The 21,941-nt window shown below is 41.4% G+C and overlaps 1 protein-coding gene across 1 annotated transcript in view; it reads right to left on the reverse strand.

Annotated features, from left to right (window-relative positions):
• The window catches only part of tns1b (tensin 1b), a 101,617-nt gene that overhangs the window by 40,398 nt on the left and 39,278 nt on the right, over positions 1-21,941 (reverse strand). Inside the window, exons 4-12 of the mRNA XM_034693520.1 lie at positions 16,874-16,923; positions 9,484-9,655; positions 8,802-8,852; positions 8,603-8,725; positions 7,065-7,129; positions 5,782-5,865; positions 4,883-4,995; positions 4,739-4,799; positions 1,732-1,807 (exon numbers count right to left, since the gene is read on the reverse strand). Coding sequence (XP_034549411.1) covers positions 1,732-1,807; positions 4,739-4,799; positions 4,883-4,995; positions 5,782-5,865; positions 7,065-7,129; positions 8,603-8,725; positions 8,802-8,852; positions 9,484-9,655; positions 16,874-16,923 — 795 coding nt within the window. The remainder of the gene's footprint in view (positions 1-1,731; positions 1,808-4,738; positions 4,800-4,882; positions 4,996-5,781; positions 5,866-7,064; positions 7,130-8,602; positions 8,726-8,801; positions 8,853-9,483; positions 9,656-16,873; positions 16,924-21,941) is intronic.

A 21,941-nucleotide genomic window follows, 5' to 3' on the forward strand; every position in this document is an offset into this window, starting at 1 on the left:
CGGCAAAACAGTACACAAGCACATTGTTCAAAACGTTGAGCTTTTGCCTCAAAGTCCCAAAGATTCTAATTTTAAGCTTGTTTGGAAACCAAACTAAAATACGCCCAAAGCCAGCCGGAAGAGGAGCAAAGAACAAAAACCTGAAGAATTCAAATCATGTTTACAAAGACTCTCCTCTGTGATTACACCTCTTTTTAATCTCATTGTTCTATTAGTCATTTCTTGGTAGTTTTATAATCCATAACTTAATTTTACAAACACATAGAGATACAGTTTTAGATCTTGGTGCTGACTTCCGTCTCCCTCATTTGTCCATAAGGCAGCAGCTCACGCTCTCTGCCCTGTCTGTGAAATATCGGGCTTTAGCAGCCAGATCTTATTCTGATGATTCATTCAGCAGAATCCATTAGTCGTCTTAAATAAAGCATGAGATAGAAGTTCAGCTCTTCATGGCCGAAACGAAAGCTTTGAGAACAGTGTAAGTGCTACTTTCAAATTCTCCACGCTGAAATTATGAGCCCAGAGGACATCTCATGGATAACATTATGACCTGAATGACAGCAGAAACAGAAACTGCTGATGTGTGCCATTATTCTGCTTGAACATTAGGCAATATGAGACAGAGGCAATATTTTATTGGAGCAAGAATGATTTCTGTAAAACCTCTAAAATGACAAAGAATTCATCAAAGAGAATTAAAAACATCCATGTCTCCTGTATTTTACTGCTAACTGTAATCTAAAATAGTACCTTGTGTTTTTTCACCCTGTTGGGCAGGAAGCACATGGCCATTTTGACGTCATAGTTTCCAGAAAACATATTGTGCGCTAATGAGGGTCTATAAAAGTGAGGTATAGGAACATGTCCAACTGTCTTCCCCAAGGATTTTATGGCCTTAATTCTTCTGTGAATGGATACTATAAACTGCAGCAGCACATGCTTTCAGTACATACAGCCAACGACAGTTTGGAAAAAACCAACAGGATTCCCTCATTACTAATAAACCATAAAAACCTGTGCAAAGTCTGCATTTCTGCAGCTGCTTTCACTGACATTCTTATGCTAATTGTCTTTAACATACATTTATTTTGTCTTACTTTCTGGCAGAGTCAAACTCTGGAACAATTAAATCAATAAACTGTGTCTGTGCTTGGCTTCACACTCCAGAGTTAACCCATTGATGTCAAGCGGTAACCTCCGGTCTCAAAATATGAAGCCCATGCGGAAGTGTTACGAACTGCAATTCATCGAGCATCCCCTTGAGGCTGGCTGCAGAAACACCGGACACCACATACACACCAATTCAAAAAAGACGATCTTTGCAGCAGAAATAATCTACGTCGCTAATTTTCCTTTCGGCACATGCTGTATGGACGCGCCAATTCAGAAGATATTAAGATTGCAAGTTTTGCCCAAATAAGGACATGACTGACTTGACTGACAGGCGGGAACACATAGCTGTTGGTTAGGAGGCTCAAACCCCGCCTCTTTACCTCACACTAAGTCTGGTTGAGTTCAGCATTACAAATATGGCTCCCGCCGACGATTTGCTTCAAACAGCGCTTCAGGAACAGATGGGTGACGTCACGGATACTAAGTCCATTATTTATACAGTCTATGACTGATGTCAGGAAAAAAACTCTCACAGTGTGTCTTGTTTCCTGTTCAAAGACACCACATTTATATCACACACATGTGCTTCTGTAGTACAATATGTCTGTACTCTCTTACCAGGATGTCCCCTTTCAGAAGTAGACCAGGTTCAATGGTGATGCAGATGCTGGTCTGGCTGTCACCCTGGACATTACTGTGAAAGAAAAAGAGCCACATTTAGTAAAGAAGAAACAAACGTGCTTCCATCATTAATGCTGCAAAGGTTGTTACAATACATCCAACATCTGACATCAACTTTAACCATGGGCACATGATGTTCATCGTCTACTAACAATCCACCCATTTACTTTTCACAGCAGTGTCACAAAGCGTAACTGCGGTGCAGTGTGAGGCTAATTTTGGGTATTAGTGTCTACATGATTGGGTAAGTGGTGGAGTCAGATCAAAGGGAGGAGAGTGCTAATGGTTATCATGTGAGAGAAAGAGGCATGTGGACTTTAAGGGGTTGATAGAGTGGAAGTCTGTAACATGTGCACTGACTGTTTCACACATAGTTATTGTTCCTAGTGTAGATGTGTTTATAGCACTGACACTTCAGTGAGGATGTACATGATCTATAAACTGTTGAACAAAGCTACAGGCGTAACTTAAACACACTTTATAGTAGTTTGTGGGCAGTGGTGGACAGTAACAAAGTCAATTTACTTGAGTACTGTACTTAAAGGTGACATATCATGCAAAATCGACTTTTTAATGGTTCTCTACCTGAAATATGTGTCCCTGGCATGTCTACAAACCCCCCGAAAATGAAAAAAATCCATTCTGCCCCTGTTCTGATTTCTCCACCTTTCTGTAAATGTGTGTGAAACGAGCCGTTTCAGATTTCCGTGTTTTTGTTACGTCACAACAATATCTGGTCTGTCACGGAGTCAGAGCTCGGAGCTTGTTCAGCCCATAGACTGTATAAAATACAACTCAACTCCTCCTCCGTTTTTCATTACCTGCACACGTGTGCTAACAAGGAGCTTAGGAGGGAGGCATGCTAGTTGTAGGCTGTCTTAATAAACACAAAGGTCGGTTTTACTCCCCACGTCTGCAGATTTGAAGATCTAGTGGATGATTTGTATTTATCATGGATAAATAGTATTGAGTATCTATACTTTATTTGAGTATTATTTTTGGGGGAACTTATTACTTTTACTCCACTCCATTTGAAAGACAAATATCATATTTTTGACTCCACCACATTTGTATCAGTGCTCTAAATACTCACTACTATTGATTTGAAGTCAGCTGATGAATTCTCTTTTCTGAAATCAGATCCCAAAGAACGGAAACTGTTCATGTGCTTGTGTTTGGTTTGTCTCAGTGGTGTAGCCGTACCTCAGTTTAGCATGGATCAGATCAAATGTTCTTCAGATCAGTGCGTTCATTTAGTCGTGGTGATGATGGCTATGGCCAAGAAGGATGATGATTCTCTACCTGAGCACCACGGCCATATTTTAAACCCACGTTTGAGGTTTTGAAATAAAGAATGATTGTTTGTATTGTTGTAAATCTCTGATCTGTTTACCACACAATCTTCATCACAGCCTACAAAACATCACCATCTAACCTGAGAGAGCATGTGGAGGTCTGGAGCTAACACACTGCTTTGATTCCAGATGAACATTTGAAACTTGTCTGTGTTTGTAGTAACTAAGCTTATATTTCATGGTATACTCTTTAGATATGAAATCATGTTTTCTAGATAAACAGAAATGAGCAGAATGTACACCCATGCATTCTTGGCTGCACTCATGCTTTGTGAAATACGTTTAGAGATATTTTAAAAAGTACTTTGAATACTTCAGTATTTTTAAAAGCAAGTCCTCCAGGACTTTAACTCAAGTACTAATTTGACGGAAAAACTTTCACTTGTACTGGATCTATACTTTGACATAAGTAATGAAGACGTGTACTTTGTCCGCCACTGTTCATGGGACAAAAGAAACAAGGATAGAAGAAGGGAGTACTGTCTTGGGTTGTTGGTATCAGGGGCCTCAGCACTGCTCTTCAAAACTTTGCTTCATTAAAGATCCTGAGAGAAACGTCCTGGGCAAAGATGTAAATCTTCTGTACGTCCCAAGGTAGTCTTTTCTAAAAAAAAAATATCATCCTGCTTTCTTTAAATATCAAATAAGCCACTCATTGTGATATTTGCTGTTAAGTGAAGAAGAAAGAAATGCATTTTCTCCAGTATGCTGTCAGTCCTCTGGTTCTGACACAAGTAGCAACATGTGGTGTTGAAATATGAAGCCAATGCGAAGGTGCTTAAAATTGCAGTTCCTCGTATGTCCACTTGAGGCATGCTCCAAAAGCACTGCCATATATACATCCCCCCCCCCGCCAATCTTTACAGCAAAAATAAACCTGTTTGTAGCCTCATAACAAAAAATATATTTGTCTAAATAGTCAGTTTTCATGTTTAGAACTTGTTAGTTTTGAAGAAATTAAGGTTACAATTTTGACATATTTAGGGGCATGGTTGACTTTGGTCTGGTAGGCTGGTGCTCTGTCGCTGTTAGTTAGGAGGCTGATAGCCATACCCTGACATGCTTAAGTAATCTTTGTCTGTTATATTTAAACAGTGACATCTTCTACAGTACAAATTCAGCCTGTATGCCGGTTCCACCCATGTGACTAAAGCACAGCCCTCCCCTTCATTCTTCTAAAGTCACCTCATCCCAAAACAACAACATTAAAGCATCAAATCCATTATTTCCTGTCTGGCCCTGAGAACCAGCGGGGTCCTCTGGCAGGGAAACCCCCGCAGGCCTCCACACAGATGCCTGTCTGCCTGTTTCATTGGCTCTCCGGTCACAAATAATAACAGACGTGATTGAAGGATCTACAGAAGGGAAACAAGAGCCTAGAGCTGGGGAGGCTAGCTAAATACAATAATGTGAGACAAGCAGAGAGCTCAAACCGGCAGCAAGGACCATGTATGTGTATACTGGGGGACAGGGGAGTTAGGGGAGAAGCTATAAAGGAAAATCAGGGGTTTTATTATTGAGCCATTACGAGCTTGCTATCCCTGGAATCCCGTAAAAGCGTTCAAGTGTGAGTGTGCTTTAAGACTTACTAGATCCCAGATGTGTAGACAGGCTGCATGGCCTGGTAGATTTTCAGAAAGGGACGACAACCTGAAACGCATGAAAGTTGTTACAGAGTGAATAAAGTGAAACAACAGCTAACATATGAGTATGTATCTGTGGAGGAGACCGACCTCCTTTGGACTCAAAGTTGGGGATGCCGTGCATGATGACGTGGTGCAGGAACAAGGGTTTGTTGTTGATCTTGATGTGTCCGGACAGCAGACCGCTGAAGTACTCCACATACCTGAGCGTGACAGAGGAACAGGAGTAATGACATTCATCTGCCAAACTGTATCATGACTCCTTTTTGTTTTACAACAGAGGGAAAAAGTTATAATCCTGTGTTCATCATAACAAAGAGATACAATCTTGGCTTCGACCTCGTATGAAAACAATGAATGTTTTCAGCTCGTCGGCCCTGAAGAACGAGCCAACTTCAAACTCAATAAACGTATTACTTTAAAGCTGCACTGAACAGTATTTGTTACACTGATGTTGGATCAAAAGGATGTGTGTGTTGTGAAACAGGGTTGAAAGTAGTTGGAAACCCCCAAAACAATAACCACGTAATTCTGGAATCCCCATTAGGACGAATGATCCTCTTAACCTCTTTAGAAAAATTGTTTTTGTTTTGTGAAATTCAACTTTCCTTCATTCTGATTCAAGAAACTGCAGCCAGCTTTTCAGGTCAAAAGAGCTCTTTAAAGTATCTTAATACATCCCACCAACATAAACAGCACAGAGACACAGTTGGTGACTACTTGTTGAACATATCAGAGTCTCTAACAGCTCAAGAGCCACAAACTGAACTTACAAAGCAAACCAAAGGACTTCTAAGGCTGCTCCTCTTTCTGCTGTGTATCAGTGTATCAGAAATATCAATAAGCTATTAAAGTGTCAGTATTTTCTTTTCAGCTTGTTCTGTTGTCCTCATGTGGGACATTATTAACAATTAACACAACTGTTTTCAAAGACAGAGGTATCTTTGTGAGACAGTTCACCCTGGGGTCAGACTCGAGAGGTCACTGACCTTTTCTGAGACGGCTGGCCCACAGGAAGCACTTTGTCTTCATAGAAACGCTTCATGGCGAACCTGTCCAGAGCCTGGTCAGCACTGTAAGTCAACAGAGAGATTTGATGAGTACACACAGAAAAATAGACTCCAGATAAGTAAAGCAGCTACCAGTGTTTTTATAAAGGGACTTCAGGAAAAAGGCTGTTGGAATAATGGAATTATGGAGAAATGCAATTAATATTTAGATTGTGTTGAATGTGATCAGTCTGTGTTCTTTAAATAACAACAGGCAGTCATGCGCTCCGTGGAAGGTCTAACAGTTTACATCTTTTCGGTTTTTGGAACAAAAAGTCATTTAATTTCATTAGGTCTAAATTGAATCCAATGAAAACTGAAAAAATAAATCTTTAATTTGACTTTCATGATCATTTAGCTATACAAGATAAGGAGCTGCTTCATGCTTACAATTATCTTATCAAACATATTTTTTGTTGTTTTCCAAAAAAAGGGAAAAAACGAAAAAGAGAGCTTTGTTCTCAGATCTCATGTTCTGGACTCCTCCTTCGTTTTCACAGATCTTTGTCAGGTTTAGATGTGGGTTTTGGTCTTGTGATGAACAATGCTGGTTTATCTCGTTTTCCATTCGAATGTCTCAGTTTTTTATCCCTTTTAGTTTTCTACAGATTCATGATGTTCCCTCTCAAACATTTGTTTCTCACGCACTGTTATGACTACTGCAGTCTGACACACCATTAAAGATTAAGACAGATAAGTCACAGACTATAAGATATGGACAGACTTGGTATCTTGCAGGATCAGTATTTACTAACTACAAAAAGATTCCTGTTTAAATTATTTCTCATCCTGCTCCTTCCTGGAAATTGACAACAACAAAAATGAGAAATGGAGATTTGAGCCATAGTTAGCCTTCTACACAGAGGTTTATCTTCAAAGACTGTAGCAGTTATATTAGCTAGCTTATCATCAAAAGCTAGCAGGACACAGTCATGGAATTTATCCATCCTACTTTAAGCTTTCACTTATTAACAGAGCAGATGTTTATATTAAGTGTTACGTTTATTATGCTCCTCTAAAGAGATTTATTAAACGGTGATGTCATGAATCGAGGAAGTCTCGTGTCTCTGTTGCATAATTCTCGTGTGACTTTTTGAACAAGCTGTTCAGAGCAGCCTTCGGTCTCATCCTGGGATTACTCCAACACACGATTACCTCACGATTTGAAACTTTGCTCATGTTTAGTGTTGACATCCAACATTTTAACTTAGTGTTACACCTACCTGGCAGATATGTTGCTGTAATGCATGTACGCCGCCACCACCACTCCAGTTCTGCCGCGATTACCCTGAAGAGACATGAATCAAACAAAAGTCAACTAAAGATTTCTTGTGAGTTATGATGGCTTTCTGCAGGACAATCAATAACAATGATTGTTCCTCAGTGGAGTTCTTCAGGGCAGTTTTTACATGAAAAGTTCAGTTTTAAAATGGAAACCAATGAGAGGCCAACAACTGAACCCAAATCACTCCTACATAGATCGACTATATCAGTTAGCTTTTTAGTAAGTCAAAGGAGACTTGAGAGTAAATCAGAGGTAGGTCTAAACATCATGCAAAATAGAGTCCTCTACTAAAGGTGAAAATAATACTTGTGCAACCAGACAGCATCTTTCTGTAAAGCCATTTCTGCCCACAGCAATTGATGCCAGCGTTTGTTAAAACCTCATCACCCTGTTAGTAACTCAGGCTTTCTGAAGCACCGTACATATGAAACATTTGAGCCCAAGATGACGTCATCCAAGGTTTTATTTTAGACTTATAGTCCTCCATAAGAACCACAGAACACATTAGAACACTTTACAGAAGTTAACGACTCATCAAGACTTAACCACAAGTGACTGCCCCTTTAAGATTTCTCTGCAGTAAAAACATCACTTTTGATCATAAAGAAATACACAGTTGTATTTGTGTGACCATATTGATATTTAATGGGTAGTTTGCTCAGCTGATGTCATATGTTCGATGGCACATCTATCAATCTTCTAAACAAAGGTCACTGTGGAAGAAACGTGTGCTCCACATTATAAATATCAAACAGTGTGAAGCTCGGGGGAAATGATTTGTTGATATGAGGAAACGCAACACGGCTTGCTTCCTTAGTGACCAACCACGACTTCCAAACCCTTGGATCACCAGCGTTACTCAACTCTCTGAAAAATAACCCTGGTTGTCATGGCAGCTGACTTGTTTGTCACCTCCCTGTGGGAACATCCTGGACCGAGGCACTGAGCCGGAGGATCCCATGGTTTAAGTCTTGTGTTGCACAACACATCAGACTCACAGAGGGGTTAACGTGAAAATGATTAGGTATTACATCTGGGACTTTGGCCCCGCGGTTGTATTTGGATCTACTTTTAATGGCCTGCGTCGGCACACTGAGCCATCAGATGAGTGTGGTTTGCCACAAGAGGATAATATTATGTAAGTAAATTTAGGCAACAGCAGAAACATATTGGTCAACTCAGTTTTTATAGTATTGTTAAAAGATAGAGGATAAATGAACATGAGTAGACATGATGAGAGGCGTGCCTCAGCCACTAATTTGTGTTTTTCTAACCCTCATCCAGCTCAACCCAAACACACACACACATACAGACACTCTCACACACACACACACACTCCACCCTCTCCACCCTGGATGTCACAGTTTCACTTAAAGAGGACGTCATTACAGAAACAGCTACAGCGTCAGGGGGGACGAGGAGGTACTGAGCAGAGCCTGAGAGCACCCTCTGCTGTCCAGCGTCTGTCCCTCTCACCTTGTTGTGTATGACCACCACGTTGTGGCTGTCAGCGCTCAGCCAGGTGTCCATGGCTTTGCAGATGCTGCAGATTTTGTCCAGAGCTGGGGCATGGTGGTCAGGCCAGCCAAAGTCCAACACCTGAGACAGAAAGGAGGTGATGTTAGATTCATGATTCTAAAGGAAGGGAGGGAAGAGGAGAAAGATTGAAGTTTACCTTTGGATGAAGTTGGCTGATGTCATAACGCTTCTCACTGAGGTTGAAGAGCTGAGGTGAAGAGAATGAAATGAAACATGTTCATTATTATTGCATTGTTGGCATTACATTGTGCACTGACAGTGAGGAAGGTTATCAAACATATGATTTAAGGCTGAACACCGTTCTGTATTTTTACAGATCCATATTGGCTCAAATGGTTCTTCAGTTTGCATTCGATCTCTACAAACGAGTCTAACTTACAAACCAGTAAAGATGCAACAAACACTGAGGCTACAGATAAATTGTTGCATTTGATATACATAGAAATAAAGAAGGACTGATGTTTTTCAGTGCAGGGAAGCACTGATATACAAGTACGTTTAAAGTTAGTTTGACAGAGAACACAAAAGTTATCTCTATGCTTTGCTGGTTTTAAAAAGTAAAGGTCTAACATAATGTAGCAGCAATAGTGCAGAATGGCATCACACGTATGATCACAAGTAAGCAGCCATTCACCAGTAAACACCAGATATCAGTAACATCTGAATCACAATAACAGACACGGACACAGCATCAGATCTAAATGTAGCTGTGTAGTTTGGGCTAACTCCTGTTCCTACTGTGTCATTCACTTCTTTTATTTTGAAAGTTTAACACTGTCTTCCTGCTCAATCATCCAGATGTTCACAGGGAAGCGTACCAGGTAGTTGTGTCCGTGTTTGGAGCGCAGCATGGAAGCGACCTCCTGCAGGTTGGCGGCATAGCTCTGCTCCTCCACACTGCCGGGGAAGGAGACAGAAATGATCCGCTCTGTGATGTAGACCAGGTCCAGTTCATAGTTCTCCTCCAGGGCCTGCAGCAGACTCACACTCCTGACAGAGGAACAAAGACACATTTACTGCAGTGAGGATTAAAATGGAGCAACTCGATGACTCAAGACAGAGAGATGGTGAGGGATACAGTACGCAGACGTGATGCAGAATGTGTGATCTCCATATGTACGCTTTATCAGTTCAGCTTATGAGTGAGCACTTCAAAGGTGTGTTTAGGCTTTTAGGTGTTCTGTAACTTTCTATCCTAATATTCCTACAGGGCCTGAGTCTTACACTTTAACATAAGTTAAAATGGTTCGATAGCTACAACTGTGTCACCACACCTCAGTGACAGATGCTCCTCAGTGTCTGATTTAGGAAATAAGCTGATCGGTCTGAATACAAACACTTTCCTCAGAGTTGTTTTTCAAAGTATTCATTCCGTGAATTTAAATCCTTGAGTAAATATTATGACCTAAATATCATCATGAGGATGACTTCATTGCTTTGATTGGATCCAGTGATTTTATATGGGAACTAGGGATGACCACAATTAATCGATTATCGATTAATTGATTGTTAAGAAATTACTGGAAACACACATTTTTGTTATCAATTTTCCAACACGTGGAACAAACATCATGTGGTCTCATATTACACTCATCTATCAGGGAGGTGTTTTAAGTTTATAGCATGTTTTGATGTGATTCAGCTGTTAAAAGTGTTGCGCACAGCGGAGACGCTCAGCTGGCGGCTGCGGCTGCGCGTCAGGTCTCCACGTGCGTTTTTTAAAGAGGATCAATACAAAACTGCTGCCAACAACAACACGGACACAAAGGTTGACAGCTTTAAACAGGATATTTCCCACCTTTGGATACGAAGGCAACAGACAGGAAATTCTGGTACGCTACGTTTACAGACCAGCAACATCAGAGCTGTCTGGGCTTTTCTGCAGCGGGACTGATTATGACCCGGTTGCGCTCCTGGCTGACAGCTGACCGAATACACATGTTTATTTTTCTCAATAAGAACGAGTAGACAGAAAACTGGACACTGTGAGTCTGAAGTACTTTTCTCTTAGTATTATGAGCCTTCACTTTATAAGATTATGTCCACGGAGAATATTTGAATGAGCCTGATCGTTGATAGTCCGCGTGTCAAACGTGCCCGTATTCAATCCCGTCTGTTTTATGCATTTTGTCGCTGTAGAAAATATAATTTAGGGGGAAAACAACGTATTTGGCATTGTTTTTGACGTAAGAATAATATTTTTTGTTTTATCAATTAATCGATAATTGATCGTTAACATTTCCAAAAATCGATCACGGAAAATACTTAAAATGTACATCCCTAATGGGAACACTCATTTCTTTCAAAGAGATCACAAGATGGAAAACAGAGTTTCATTTCAGTCTGTAGTTTCAACCCTGATCATTCCATATTTATTATAAGGATGTCCACCAATGAGAACCTTCTCCGTTTAGCAGATGCGTTGCCCTCAATAGTTTTGTTTCCTGTTTATCACCTCAGCACAACCAAACTGAGCCAACAAACATTTTCAGCTGAAAACCTTTTTTTTTTGCAGGACAAGTCAAGCCATCGTCTTTTTTTTTTTTTTAAATAGTGAGAAAGTTGCATTTTAATACAGATTTTTCTTTTTTAAATTGTTTTTATTGGCATTCACAGGATTATACAATAACGGTATAAGATACATATATAACTGCCTTTTATATAGTGGCATCAACAATGTGCATATGATTAGATTTAAAAAATGGGGGGGAAGAGATATTAGAAAAAATAATAGCTGCATTAACATGTTTGATGATGTCAAACAGACAACATTACAAATAACAATGAACAAGTCATCTTTCAACCATGTTCATCCATCCATCCATCCATCCATCCATCCATCCATCCATCCATCCATCCATCCATCCATCCATCCATCCCAGCTCTCAGCCCGATAAGTCTCACCAAGAAGCACTGCAGAAACTTTGGTGTGGTAGCTGCAGTATATTCTGTGGTCTTGCTGGTCTAAATTACAAAGTCCATCATTTGGAGGAGACCACTGTGGACAGTTTGGATCTAAATTAAACACTGTGGGAACACTAACCTAAAAACCTAAAAGCTAATCTATTGCCCCTTTGTTACACAATTCTCAAACCATCTCAAATCTCTAGATCATTTAAAAGCACAGCACAACACTCTTCCTCAAGACAACAAGAAACAAACATCCTAATATGGAAACAGGCAACACACCACATGCACAATGACATCATTAAAGCCCAGAGGGGTCAGAAAATGCCTTTAAAATGTAAATCCACTCTCTGCTTTAAACACATGTGTTGTTGTTAGACTTCTGCAGTCCAAGAGCAAAGAACAGAGCGAGCGGGAAATTGATTAAGCAGATGAACATGCCAGATTATGGAAATTCTGCAGCCCACAGACCAAACATAATGTGCGAGCACTGGCAGGGGGAATTACGTAAAAGTCAGCTGAGGAGGTTTTTGACCATGGCTGGTTTATCTGGAGTCAAATTAGGTCAAAGATGAGAGAAGCAGAGGAGGGAAGGAGGGCAGGCATAGAGGAAGAACAGTCCACCTAAAAATCTTCCCCCGATCACGACTCTTTGATTGATTTGTAATAAATAAAGTCTTAGACGTCTCATTATGAACAGAACAAGAACACATGTTGCTCCAAAACCAGCAGAAATTGTCCATCAAAAATCTCCTGACTGCTTGTGAGGCATGATCCAGAGATGCAATGAATCCCATCCAAACGCAGAGTATGTGAATCATTATCCTCTTGATCTACTTTGCTGGAGTGCTTCAGATTCTTTGGAGTTATGACTAGTGGCCTGTCTTAGGAGCAATTTAACATCATGGGAATTGCATTTATTCACTCAATAGGAGTTAGATGGGGAGATCTCTTTCTTTAAACAATAAACCTGTGGATATACAGCAACAGAGCCGAGCATAAAGACCTGGCACCATCTTGGCTCCTACCAAGGTACACATCATTTTATATTGCTTCAGCCTGCAGCAACTAGAGTGGTTGTAATGGTTGCAGCATAAATCTTACAAGCACCCAATCAGAGTACGTTGACTCAAAGTGCTTGTCTCTGCCGCAAACATGTTAGGACTGTTCAGTTTGTAACATGACATAAAGGGTTGTTATGTAGACGGGACTTTCCTCTAGTAGTATGTAGTAATTGTAGTTCTGTAGGGTTCCTTTTTGTAACGTCAGATATTCCCGGCTGGGAGACCAATCTGTTTTGCATCTACTTTTCATTTAGCCTTATATGTACAAAATATTGCCCATATTTAGTGATTAAGGATATCAGTTCAAGTTCTTAGCTGTAGAGGAGCTAGGGTGCAGGGTTTGTTATATTTGGACAGAACCATGTGAACTGTTTCCCCCTGTTAAACTGCTAAACTTTTTCTCATCCAACCTTGAAAAAAGTGACCGAGCGTAACTGAAACAGATTGAGCTCTGCTCTGACTTCAGCTGCTGTCTCTAAGTTTCAGAAGGTAAAGACAAATAAGATGGACTGCTCCTTTAAGTGTCCAAACTGCTCTCTCCTTAAAGCACTCCTCTGTGTCAAACTGTCTGCAGAGAACAGTGAGATGAAGAGGTGAAGGCAGAGGTGTCTGGACGGCAGCATATTTCCCACATTTGTCAGCTCTGAGTAGCCCCAGAGGAAATTGCTCATAAGGCTGAGACAGAGGATCTCTCCAGGCTCGCTCTGCAGATACTGTAACCTGCTCTGCTCCGTACATCTGGAGCCACTCAAAACCTGCTTACTGGAAATTATTCATCATGGGCGATGGAGGAGATATGTCACACATGTCCTCTCTCATGCAACTCTCACATCTTATTTAGAATTTTTCTACAGATCCTATCTTTCTGTGTTTGTGATCTGACTTTTTTTCCTTGTTTTTATTACAACTCTCACCCAGATCACTTTCTCATTCTCTCCTGATTTCCATCTCTCTGCAGTAGTGTTTACTTTTCTCGTGTGTTTCTCTCTCCGTCTTATTCTTTTCACATCCCTCTCTTTCTCTGCATATGTATGTGTCTCCCCTCTGGGTGCAGTCGGGGCCAATATAGACGCTGTGGTTTGGTCCTTTTCCAGGTCCACCAGCATGCGCTGACCGGCCGAGAGCCAGCCTGCTTCTCATCAGCTGAAGAGATGAAGCGATTGCTCTTTTCTGCACACACTGTTTGATGAATGACGCCTTATCTCCACATGCTCAATTTCAGCGCTGCAGTGATCTCACGTCTGCATTTGGACAAACACCAAGTGTGAACCAGGAATGTTTTATCAGGAAACCTGAGACATGAGGCTGTAAGAAATACCACCAGATATTTCTCCATTATAAACGTGACCGGACTGTTTATTAAAATACATGAGAGTCACCCTGATCCCAGCATTTCATCAGACGTGCTGTATTTCCTAAAGGTGCAAACCTACAATTTCTCTCTCAAGAGTCAAATATCATTCTATCATACTCTTCTACTGTAAATAATACATTAAAGTATGCAGTTCACCAAGCAAAATCCAACATATTTGTGTTAGTCTGGAGTCAAAGAGTGTGAAATGCAAAAGGAACTTCATGCAGTGACATGACTGCAGTTATCATTCCTCTCTGAGATTTTTCTCCATTTGTAGCACACAGTTTTAAGATTTTAGGCCCTTAGGCTGAACTCCTTCTTGTTTACAGCAGCAGGAACACACAAAGACTCGGACAAAACTCACATAAACAGACTGAAAACTTCCTGCCAGAACCATACCAGATACAAACAAATCCAACAACATGCTGACTCTACCTTAAAAGGAAATATCCTTGATTTTCAACCTTGACTGAATCTTTTTCAAGTTTGGTAAACTGTGTGAAAAATGCCTGCAGATGTTTCAGTGTCTCTGTAAAGCTGCCTCACGCAGCATTCTTCTTCAGCATCATTTGACGATGTTGGCTTCAATGATTGATATATAAATGATGATAGTTAAAAATGAAACTACAGACAGTGAAAGTATACATCCCACCATGTGCAAATGCATGTTATGAACCAGGATACATATTTCAGTGTTTTGGCTGACTGATAATTAGCTGTTCAATTGAGCCAGAGAATCCACTAAAGATATGTTGCTGCATGTTTTAAAGAGCAATGCATCCTGGGATATGTAGGCACTGCCTGTTGGGCTCTACAGCAGGAGAAATCTGCTTTCTAGGTCAGCAGAGTAAAGGCTGATTTATACTTCTGCGTTGAATCAACTGCGTACCCTACGCCGGGGGTCCGTGTGGCTCCCGTACCTACGCCGTGGCCTACGCACGTAGCTGACGTGCACCTCCTCCAAAATGTAACTCCCCGTAGAGCCGACGCGGACCGCAAGCTCTGTGATTGGTCCGCTCAGCGGCTTTGTCTTTCCCGCATTTACAACACTTCCGGGATCCCGGACATCGGCCGCACATCGGCCGTGTATTTCATCTCCTCCTCTCTATTCTTCATGTAATCATGTCTGTATGATAAACAGCAACATGTATCAGCTGTAGATTAACATAACATGCTCTGAAACTCTGTGGAAAAGTAAACAGAGATCGTAGCGGGGCCAGAAGCAGGCGGCCGGCTATCAGAGAGACCGCACTGCCCTCAGGCGTTTCGGCGGAAAATTGCTGCGCGACACAGACACACCGACGCACAAGTATGTGGGGCTCATGTCCGCGTCAGCCCCTGCTGCGTAGGGGAGACGCAGAAGTATAAATCAGCCTTAAGATTTGGTAAACCCACTGCTTCAACTGACTTAAACATGTTGGTGTGTTGTGTCTGTGTGTCAGCTTTGTGTATGAGGCACTCCAACAGAAAAATCTGACAAATTACAAGAAGCTGATGTTCGGTGAAGCAGTGAATGATTTTCGACTTTGACCTTTACTTTCTCTGGAACATTACTCTTCACAACGATGTTAAGGTCATCAGGAAGAAGCTGGCGAGTTCTCGGCTGTCAGTCATATATAATAAACTTTAACTTCAAAGAAAGAGTGCATTTGATTCATGAAGAGTACCCCTACATTAGAGCAAACACTTGACATAGATCTACTGACCGCTCAGAGGACTAAGATAATCTTCTGAAGTGGATCCAGAGCGTTAAAATCTTTAGTATCTTTAGCCTTCTCTCAGGGATCTGGAGATCGTACGTTATCATGTATTGGCAGGCAATTAATGGAATGATTTCACATATAACACTCGTAAGAGCTGCATGTAATCATTACAGACATTCACATCTGCAAAGAAACAGAACACACTCCCTCATATGGATATCTATTTAAAAAAAACGTATCTGCTAATGCAACCAGTCGGTGATGATTAAAGCAGCTGTTAACTGATTAGGCTCATTATCTATGGATTAATATCATATTATACAACACTTGTTTGTCTATTTCCTTTCTTATTGCTCTATGATGTAATCAGGCTGTTGTTGTAACAGTGTGTAATATGTAAAATGTCATCATCCGATCACCTGCATCAGCAGCTGTCTAACATATTTAATCCAACTATCTCTGCTGCTGTCACAGCCAGCAGGCTGCAGCACACGCTGAGTTAACAGCAGAGTAATGGCAGCTGTGGAAGATGACAGAACACACACACTGCCTGCCAGACGTCTGCACAGATAAGAGTATCTGACTCTAAAACATAAAAATAATCCTGTCTCAACCAACTATTCTGACTTCATGTGGAGTATTACATAACGGATCACTGTCGCATGATTGCACTGTGAATAGTTTTCCTTTATATGGATGAAAAATGAAAACACATACTCATGTGTTCAACAGGGATGATCAATCTGGTCAGAAACTGTTTCTAATAAGTAAAAGTTAACTCAGCTTTCTTATTTTGCTGTGAGGGAATCAAACCACCACCCGAGCTGGGCGCAGCATGTCAGCCTGAACTGTTTTGGTGTCAAGTTTACACATCAATTACACAACTGACAACATCTGTGACTCCCTGAGGACCGAGGTGAGAGGGCCTGACACCAAATATCTTTGTGTCCAACAAAACAGTGTGAGGTGCGGTTCAATGGCAGGGCATGCGGCTGCACTGATTCAACTGTTTGAATCAGCAAATATCAGACTACAGCGAAACTCTGTAATCCTGATCCTGCAAAACTCAAGCTGAGTGAGGGTGGATCATATTCGAATCATAAAGCAATTGATCAAACACAGTCTAAATGAAGCTTTTAAGGGGAAATCTTGTGTAGAGGAGAAGAGAGAAGATTCCTACCTGGATGGTCTGCGCCGAGACTCCATGCTCTTTGAGGATTTTGTGGAGCCCTGCAAAACACAAAGGAAACACTTGAGCTTTATTGCACTTATAACACACATACATGCAAAGAAACACCTCAACATCATCCATTTCTTCATCTCCATTTCTTACAGCTCTCTTTCTTTAATGTCACAATAAGGTTTCTACAGTAAGAAGTCCGCTTTGATCTGCAGCTCTAGAGAGCAGTTAAAGACACAGTTTAACATCCTTGTATGGTTTCATGTCTGCTCTGTTGAAATCAGAGAATATTTGGTTGATAGATGCTGCTATGAAAATTATGTGTTTAAGAAATACAGTCTCCCCAAGCAATGAATGAGCACTCATTTATAAAAGTGACGGATCCAACTCAGGTTACTCTCTCTTAGTTTCATCTCTCTCTGGTATTCTAATGTCTATTGAGACTCTCAGTGGTAACAGGTGATGTAGGATGTTTTGTAACACAGTGCTGTAGAAGTTTAAGTTCAAGCTGGGGCTCTTTTGGCTCAGAGATTGCATTTTAAATCACACAGGAGCTTGGACAGTCCACCACAGTTGTTATTTACACTCAACCAACCTCCTCCCACTTCCTGGAAAAGAGGCATGACATGTAAACAACGATGCCAACATCTCACTCAGACATACACCCGTTTACACACACACTGTTTCAGACTGCATAGAGAGTTCATTTACAGTCCTCTTCTTGACCTCTATAAACAGTAAATAGGGAGAAGTTTAGTGATTGAGTGATTGTGGACTAGCTTAGTTCAATAGGCAGTAATCACTGTAGAGGTAAAGCCGACCAGGTTCTTGCAAGAACCAACATACTCCAATGCTGTGATGTCGTGTGCGTAAGTGGACATAAACCAATAAGGACAGAAATGTGATCTCTTATATGTTGTAGGTTGTTGTTCAGCAGCGTGTCTCACGTGGCGCCCTCATAGAGCAGAGAGAGGCCTCACAGAGGAAGTGTGGCTGAAGGTGATTGACTGTGTTTGGCTCCGCTCTGCCTCGCCTCCCCCTCAGACCAGCTCCAGCAGAGGGTCAAAGGGCATGTGGACTTGTTCCCTCCCCTGTGGTGTTTGGGTCACATGTACACAGGAGGGGGCTGTTATCCATCACCAACCATTAGATCAGACTGTAGCTGGCTAAGCAGCGGTGTCAAGAGCACTGGCAGTCTCTGAGGATGAGCCTCAGTGTGCTCTGCTCTTCTAATGCCTCAGTCTGTCCGTCTGTCAGTGCACACGTTTCAATAAGCTGAGAACACACCCTGTGTTTGTGTGCTGTTACTAATAGTTGTTCTAATACTGATACTTATTATGTAATGCCCTCTGTACTTAATTTCTTCAGAGGTCACCAGTCAAATCCCATCATTCCTTTGAGACTCTCAAAGGCTCAGATGATTTAAAAACTGCAAAAGCACAAAAAAGCAGCTTCATGTTTGAAGTTTGGGTTCCTTCAATGTTTTTCAAAACAGGACACAAGGAGGGGCAGTGAGTCGAGCTGCCGCAAACATAGGCCCAACATGATTCAGGTACTCAGCTTGTTTTTTGTACTCTTTTGAACCAGTCCAAAATAAAATGTTATAGAAATATGTCCACCAATTACAACCACCTGAAAGTGAATTATAGTTAAATTGGCATTTCTTCAAATGCCCTGTTGGTGAGCAGTCCTATAGCGAAGTTGTTGAACTACAGTAACTTTTTTCTGTAATTTTAGTCAGTTAATGTTTTTTTGTTCTATTTCATGCCAGTGCAACAACTCAACAACCATCACTAGCTGCTTTCTGATTGTATTTTACCAGCTTCAGAATTTCCTTTTCCTACCCCTTATGTTGCCCAGCACAGAGAGCACAGCAGTACAGGTGTGAGGAGTATACACTACCAGTCACACATTTGGACACACCTTCTCATTCAATGGTTTTTATTTATTTTAACTATTATCAACATTGTAGATTAATACTGAGGACATCAAAACTATGAAATACTCTGGTTTTTCCATAATCTTGATTACAACAGCAGTCAAATAGGACTATCCATTGTGTACTAACCCACCTCTGAACAACACAACTGATGGTCTCAAACACATTAAGAAGGCAAGTCATTCTACAAATGAACTCTTGACAAGGCTCATGTTAATTAGAAACCATTCCAGGAGACCACTTCATGAAGCAGACTGAGAGAATACCAAGAGTGTGCAAAGCTGTCATGAAGGAAAAAGGGGGCTACTTTACAGAATCTAAAATATAAAACATATTCTGCTTTGTTTAACACTTTTCTGTTCATTAAAAAAAATCCATATGTGTTCTTTCATAGTTTTGATGTCTTCAGTATTAATCTACAGTGTTTACAATAATTAAAATAAATACAAACCCTTGAATGAGAAGGTGTTCCAAACTTTTGACTGGTAGTGTAGATCTTCATGGGACAGTGCCCATCTGCAGCTATTTTTGTAGTTGTCTTGACAAGACTAATCTCAATACTTGAAGCGAATGTTCAGCAACAATAAACTGATCCTTAAAATATAAATAAACAACAAATTGCTTTTATAATAAGCTTTGTAGTGTTGAACACCAGTGTATGTTAAAATGTGTTCATAAGCAAAGTATTGTTAATAGATTGAAAACAAAAATATAACACATGTAAGTGTTCTTTGCTCGCCAAACACACCTCATTCAAAGTGTTCACATTAGTCCATGGCCCCAACCAAGGCGAAACAAAGCTAATCCCCCATTTTCTGCCGGTGCTTCAGCCTAAACGTTTCAGTATGTTGCAGAGATCTATAAAGAGCACAGAGTCGCCAGAGGAGGACAGAGATGAATGAGCCAGAAACGGCCTCAAAGAGTCGGTTCAGTGACAGACGCAGAGCGTGCAGAGAGTTAAGAGTGCTCGTGTTGAGTGGAGCGGAGGGACTTCACATGAAAGTCAGGAAAGCCCAAAGTGCTCTTAAACGGACCTGTGAGAGGTGATCCTTCGTTTTCTGAAAGGCGAGTTACACATGTCAGAGAGACGCTGCTAGCTGGGCGCCAACACACAACACACAACACACTCCAGTTCAACCAGCGTGCAAACAAACGTCTTAATTACATAGCAGAGAGAGTCTGAGGAGATGGTGTTTATATTGTGTTAAAAAAAGCTGTTAATTTGTAGTTTTTGTCTAAAATTAGTGACATGAGCCACAGTATTTATGTTAGAGTGTAACCATCTGAGTAAGTCAAGGCATCACACTGAAGTTACGGTAAGTTAGAGGAAACCGATTTCCTCTGTGTCATGATGTCGACATTATGATGTCTGAGAATCAAGATTTTTCAACAGGGGCGATCAGTACATGAGTATATGTCACAAATCCTGCTTTGAATGTTTCTCCTTTTTCAAATAACATCTGCAAGACTTGTGCATCTTCACAACCAGACACAATGATCATTTGTGCTCAAATCAAATCCATCCCCTCGCTGCAGCTGCTCTGAAACAGACTCCACTCAGCGCCTGAAGACTTGTCTCTATTCTTGGACAACTTGCATTGGGAACCAAAGGAGGAGGCGAGGTAGTGGGTGAAGGGGAGGAGGGGGAGGAAAAAGAGGTGGGAGGTGGAGTGGGGGGTCCAGCAGGCCTGTTTCCAGATGAAAACCATCTGTGGAGGTTGACTTTACAAGCAGGCCATTCAAATTAACCATCTGAGAAAGAGTGAAGGAGCTGCAGAGGGAGGGGGGGACGGGGGACGTTGGGGGCTGGTAAAAGTCCGCGAAGGAGACGAGAAATGCTTTTCCATAACAAAGAAAAAGCAACAAGTGATAAAAGAGGTGAAGCTACAGGACCAGTGTTTACAAAATCCGTCCTTTGCATCCTACCTTCCTGAAAAGGTAGCCCGTACTCCATCTCCAGGCCCCCCTCAGAGAGGAGAGCCGCCTCCTCAAAGACCCTCCTCGGTTCATCTCCGGAGAGCTCCCTCTGCCTCTCCCTGCTCTCTGTCCGGCTGTGAACTTTTCTGTGTGAAACCTCTCCCTTTTCTCTGACCGCGGAGGAGTAGAAGAAGAAGAAGTCGAGGAAGAAGAAAAAAAACAAAAACAGAGGGCTCTATTTTGGGCAGCAGCCTGCAGTGGACCGCTGCATGCTCCGGCTCAAAGTCCTCCACAGCGCTCAGTCCTTCTGTCAGCTCTCTGTTCTCCCTCTCCTTCTTTCCCTCTCTGTCTGAGAATCAGCCACCCTCCCCCTCCCACTATGCCTCCCATCACGTTATCTCTCCCCCTCATATTCAACTTTTCCCTCCCTCTTTCTCATCTGAGAACAGATCTAAATTGTAGCTGCTAAAAGTTTCTATCTCCTCAGGCATGTGGGGTCTGATGCATGTTTGTATACACGGACGCATAAATCAACTGCCTGTCGCTCTTTCCTCTGTGTGTGTTTGTGTGTGTTTGTGTGTGTGTGTGTGTGTGTGTGAGTCACTTCTTATGAACTGAAATTTTGTAAAGCATGTGCGCGTCTTACATTCTGACATTTCATTCACCCATTACGAACATTGTGTTTTTGCTCTGTTGATTTCCCAAGCCGCCAAATAATCCATAATCTGAGTCATCAGTTAAAGTCAATTTGCAATTTGTTGACTGAAGCTCTTCACTTTTTTCTTGAATGCATCATTGATTGCTCAACATGGCATCTGTTTGCCGTCACTTTGACAAAACATGTCCAACAGGCTTCCTCAGAGTTCATCTTGAGAAGGTTCTTAATGTTGGGAAACTACCATCAAAGGTTTCTTCACTCAAAAACATCAGCTCTGTCAATAAAATTAGTAAAGAAAAAAAAACACACTACGTAGAGCAGCTTGTTTCTGTTTCCCAGCTTGTCTTTAGGAGAGGATTGTATTTGATTGTACTGTATATCAATATGTCAAAACAAGGCCACAGTACTGTTGGGACTGGGGCACTGACATAGTGCACTGATGGGGTATTTTGATTAATTAAGGTAATTTGCTGATAAAACAGCAACAAATCCCTGAAGTCAGTATGCTCTACAGCAGAACTGCCACTTCCATACTGCGAGTTCAAGGCAGGATA

The sequence above is a fragment of the Notolabrus celidotus genome, chromosome 10 (genome assembly GCF_009762535.1).
Source record: "Notolabrus celidotus isolate fNotCel1 chromosome 10, fNotCel1.pri, whole genome shotgun sequence".
NCBI lineage: Eukaryota > Metazoa > Chordata > Actinopteri > Labriformes > Labridae > Notolabrus > Notolabrus celidotus.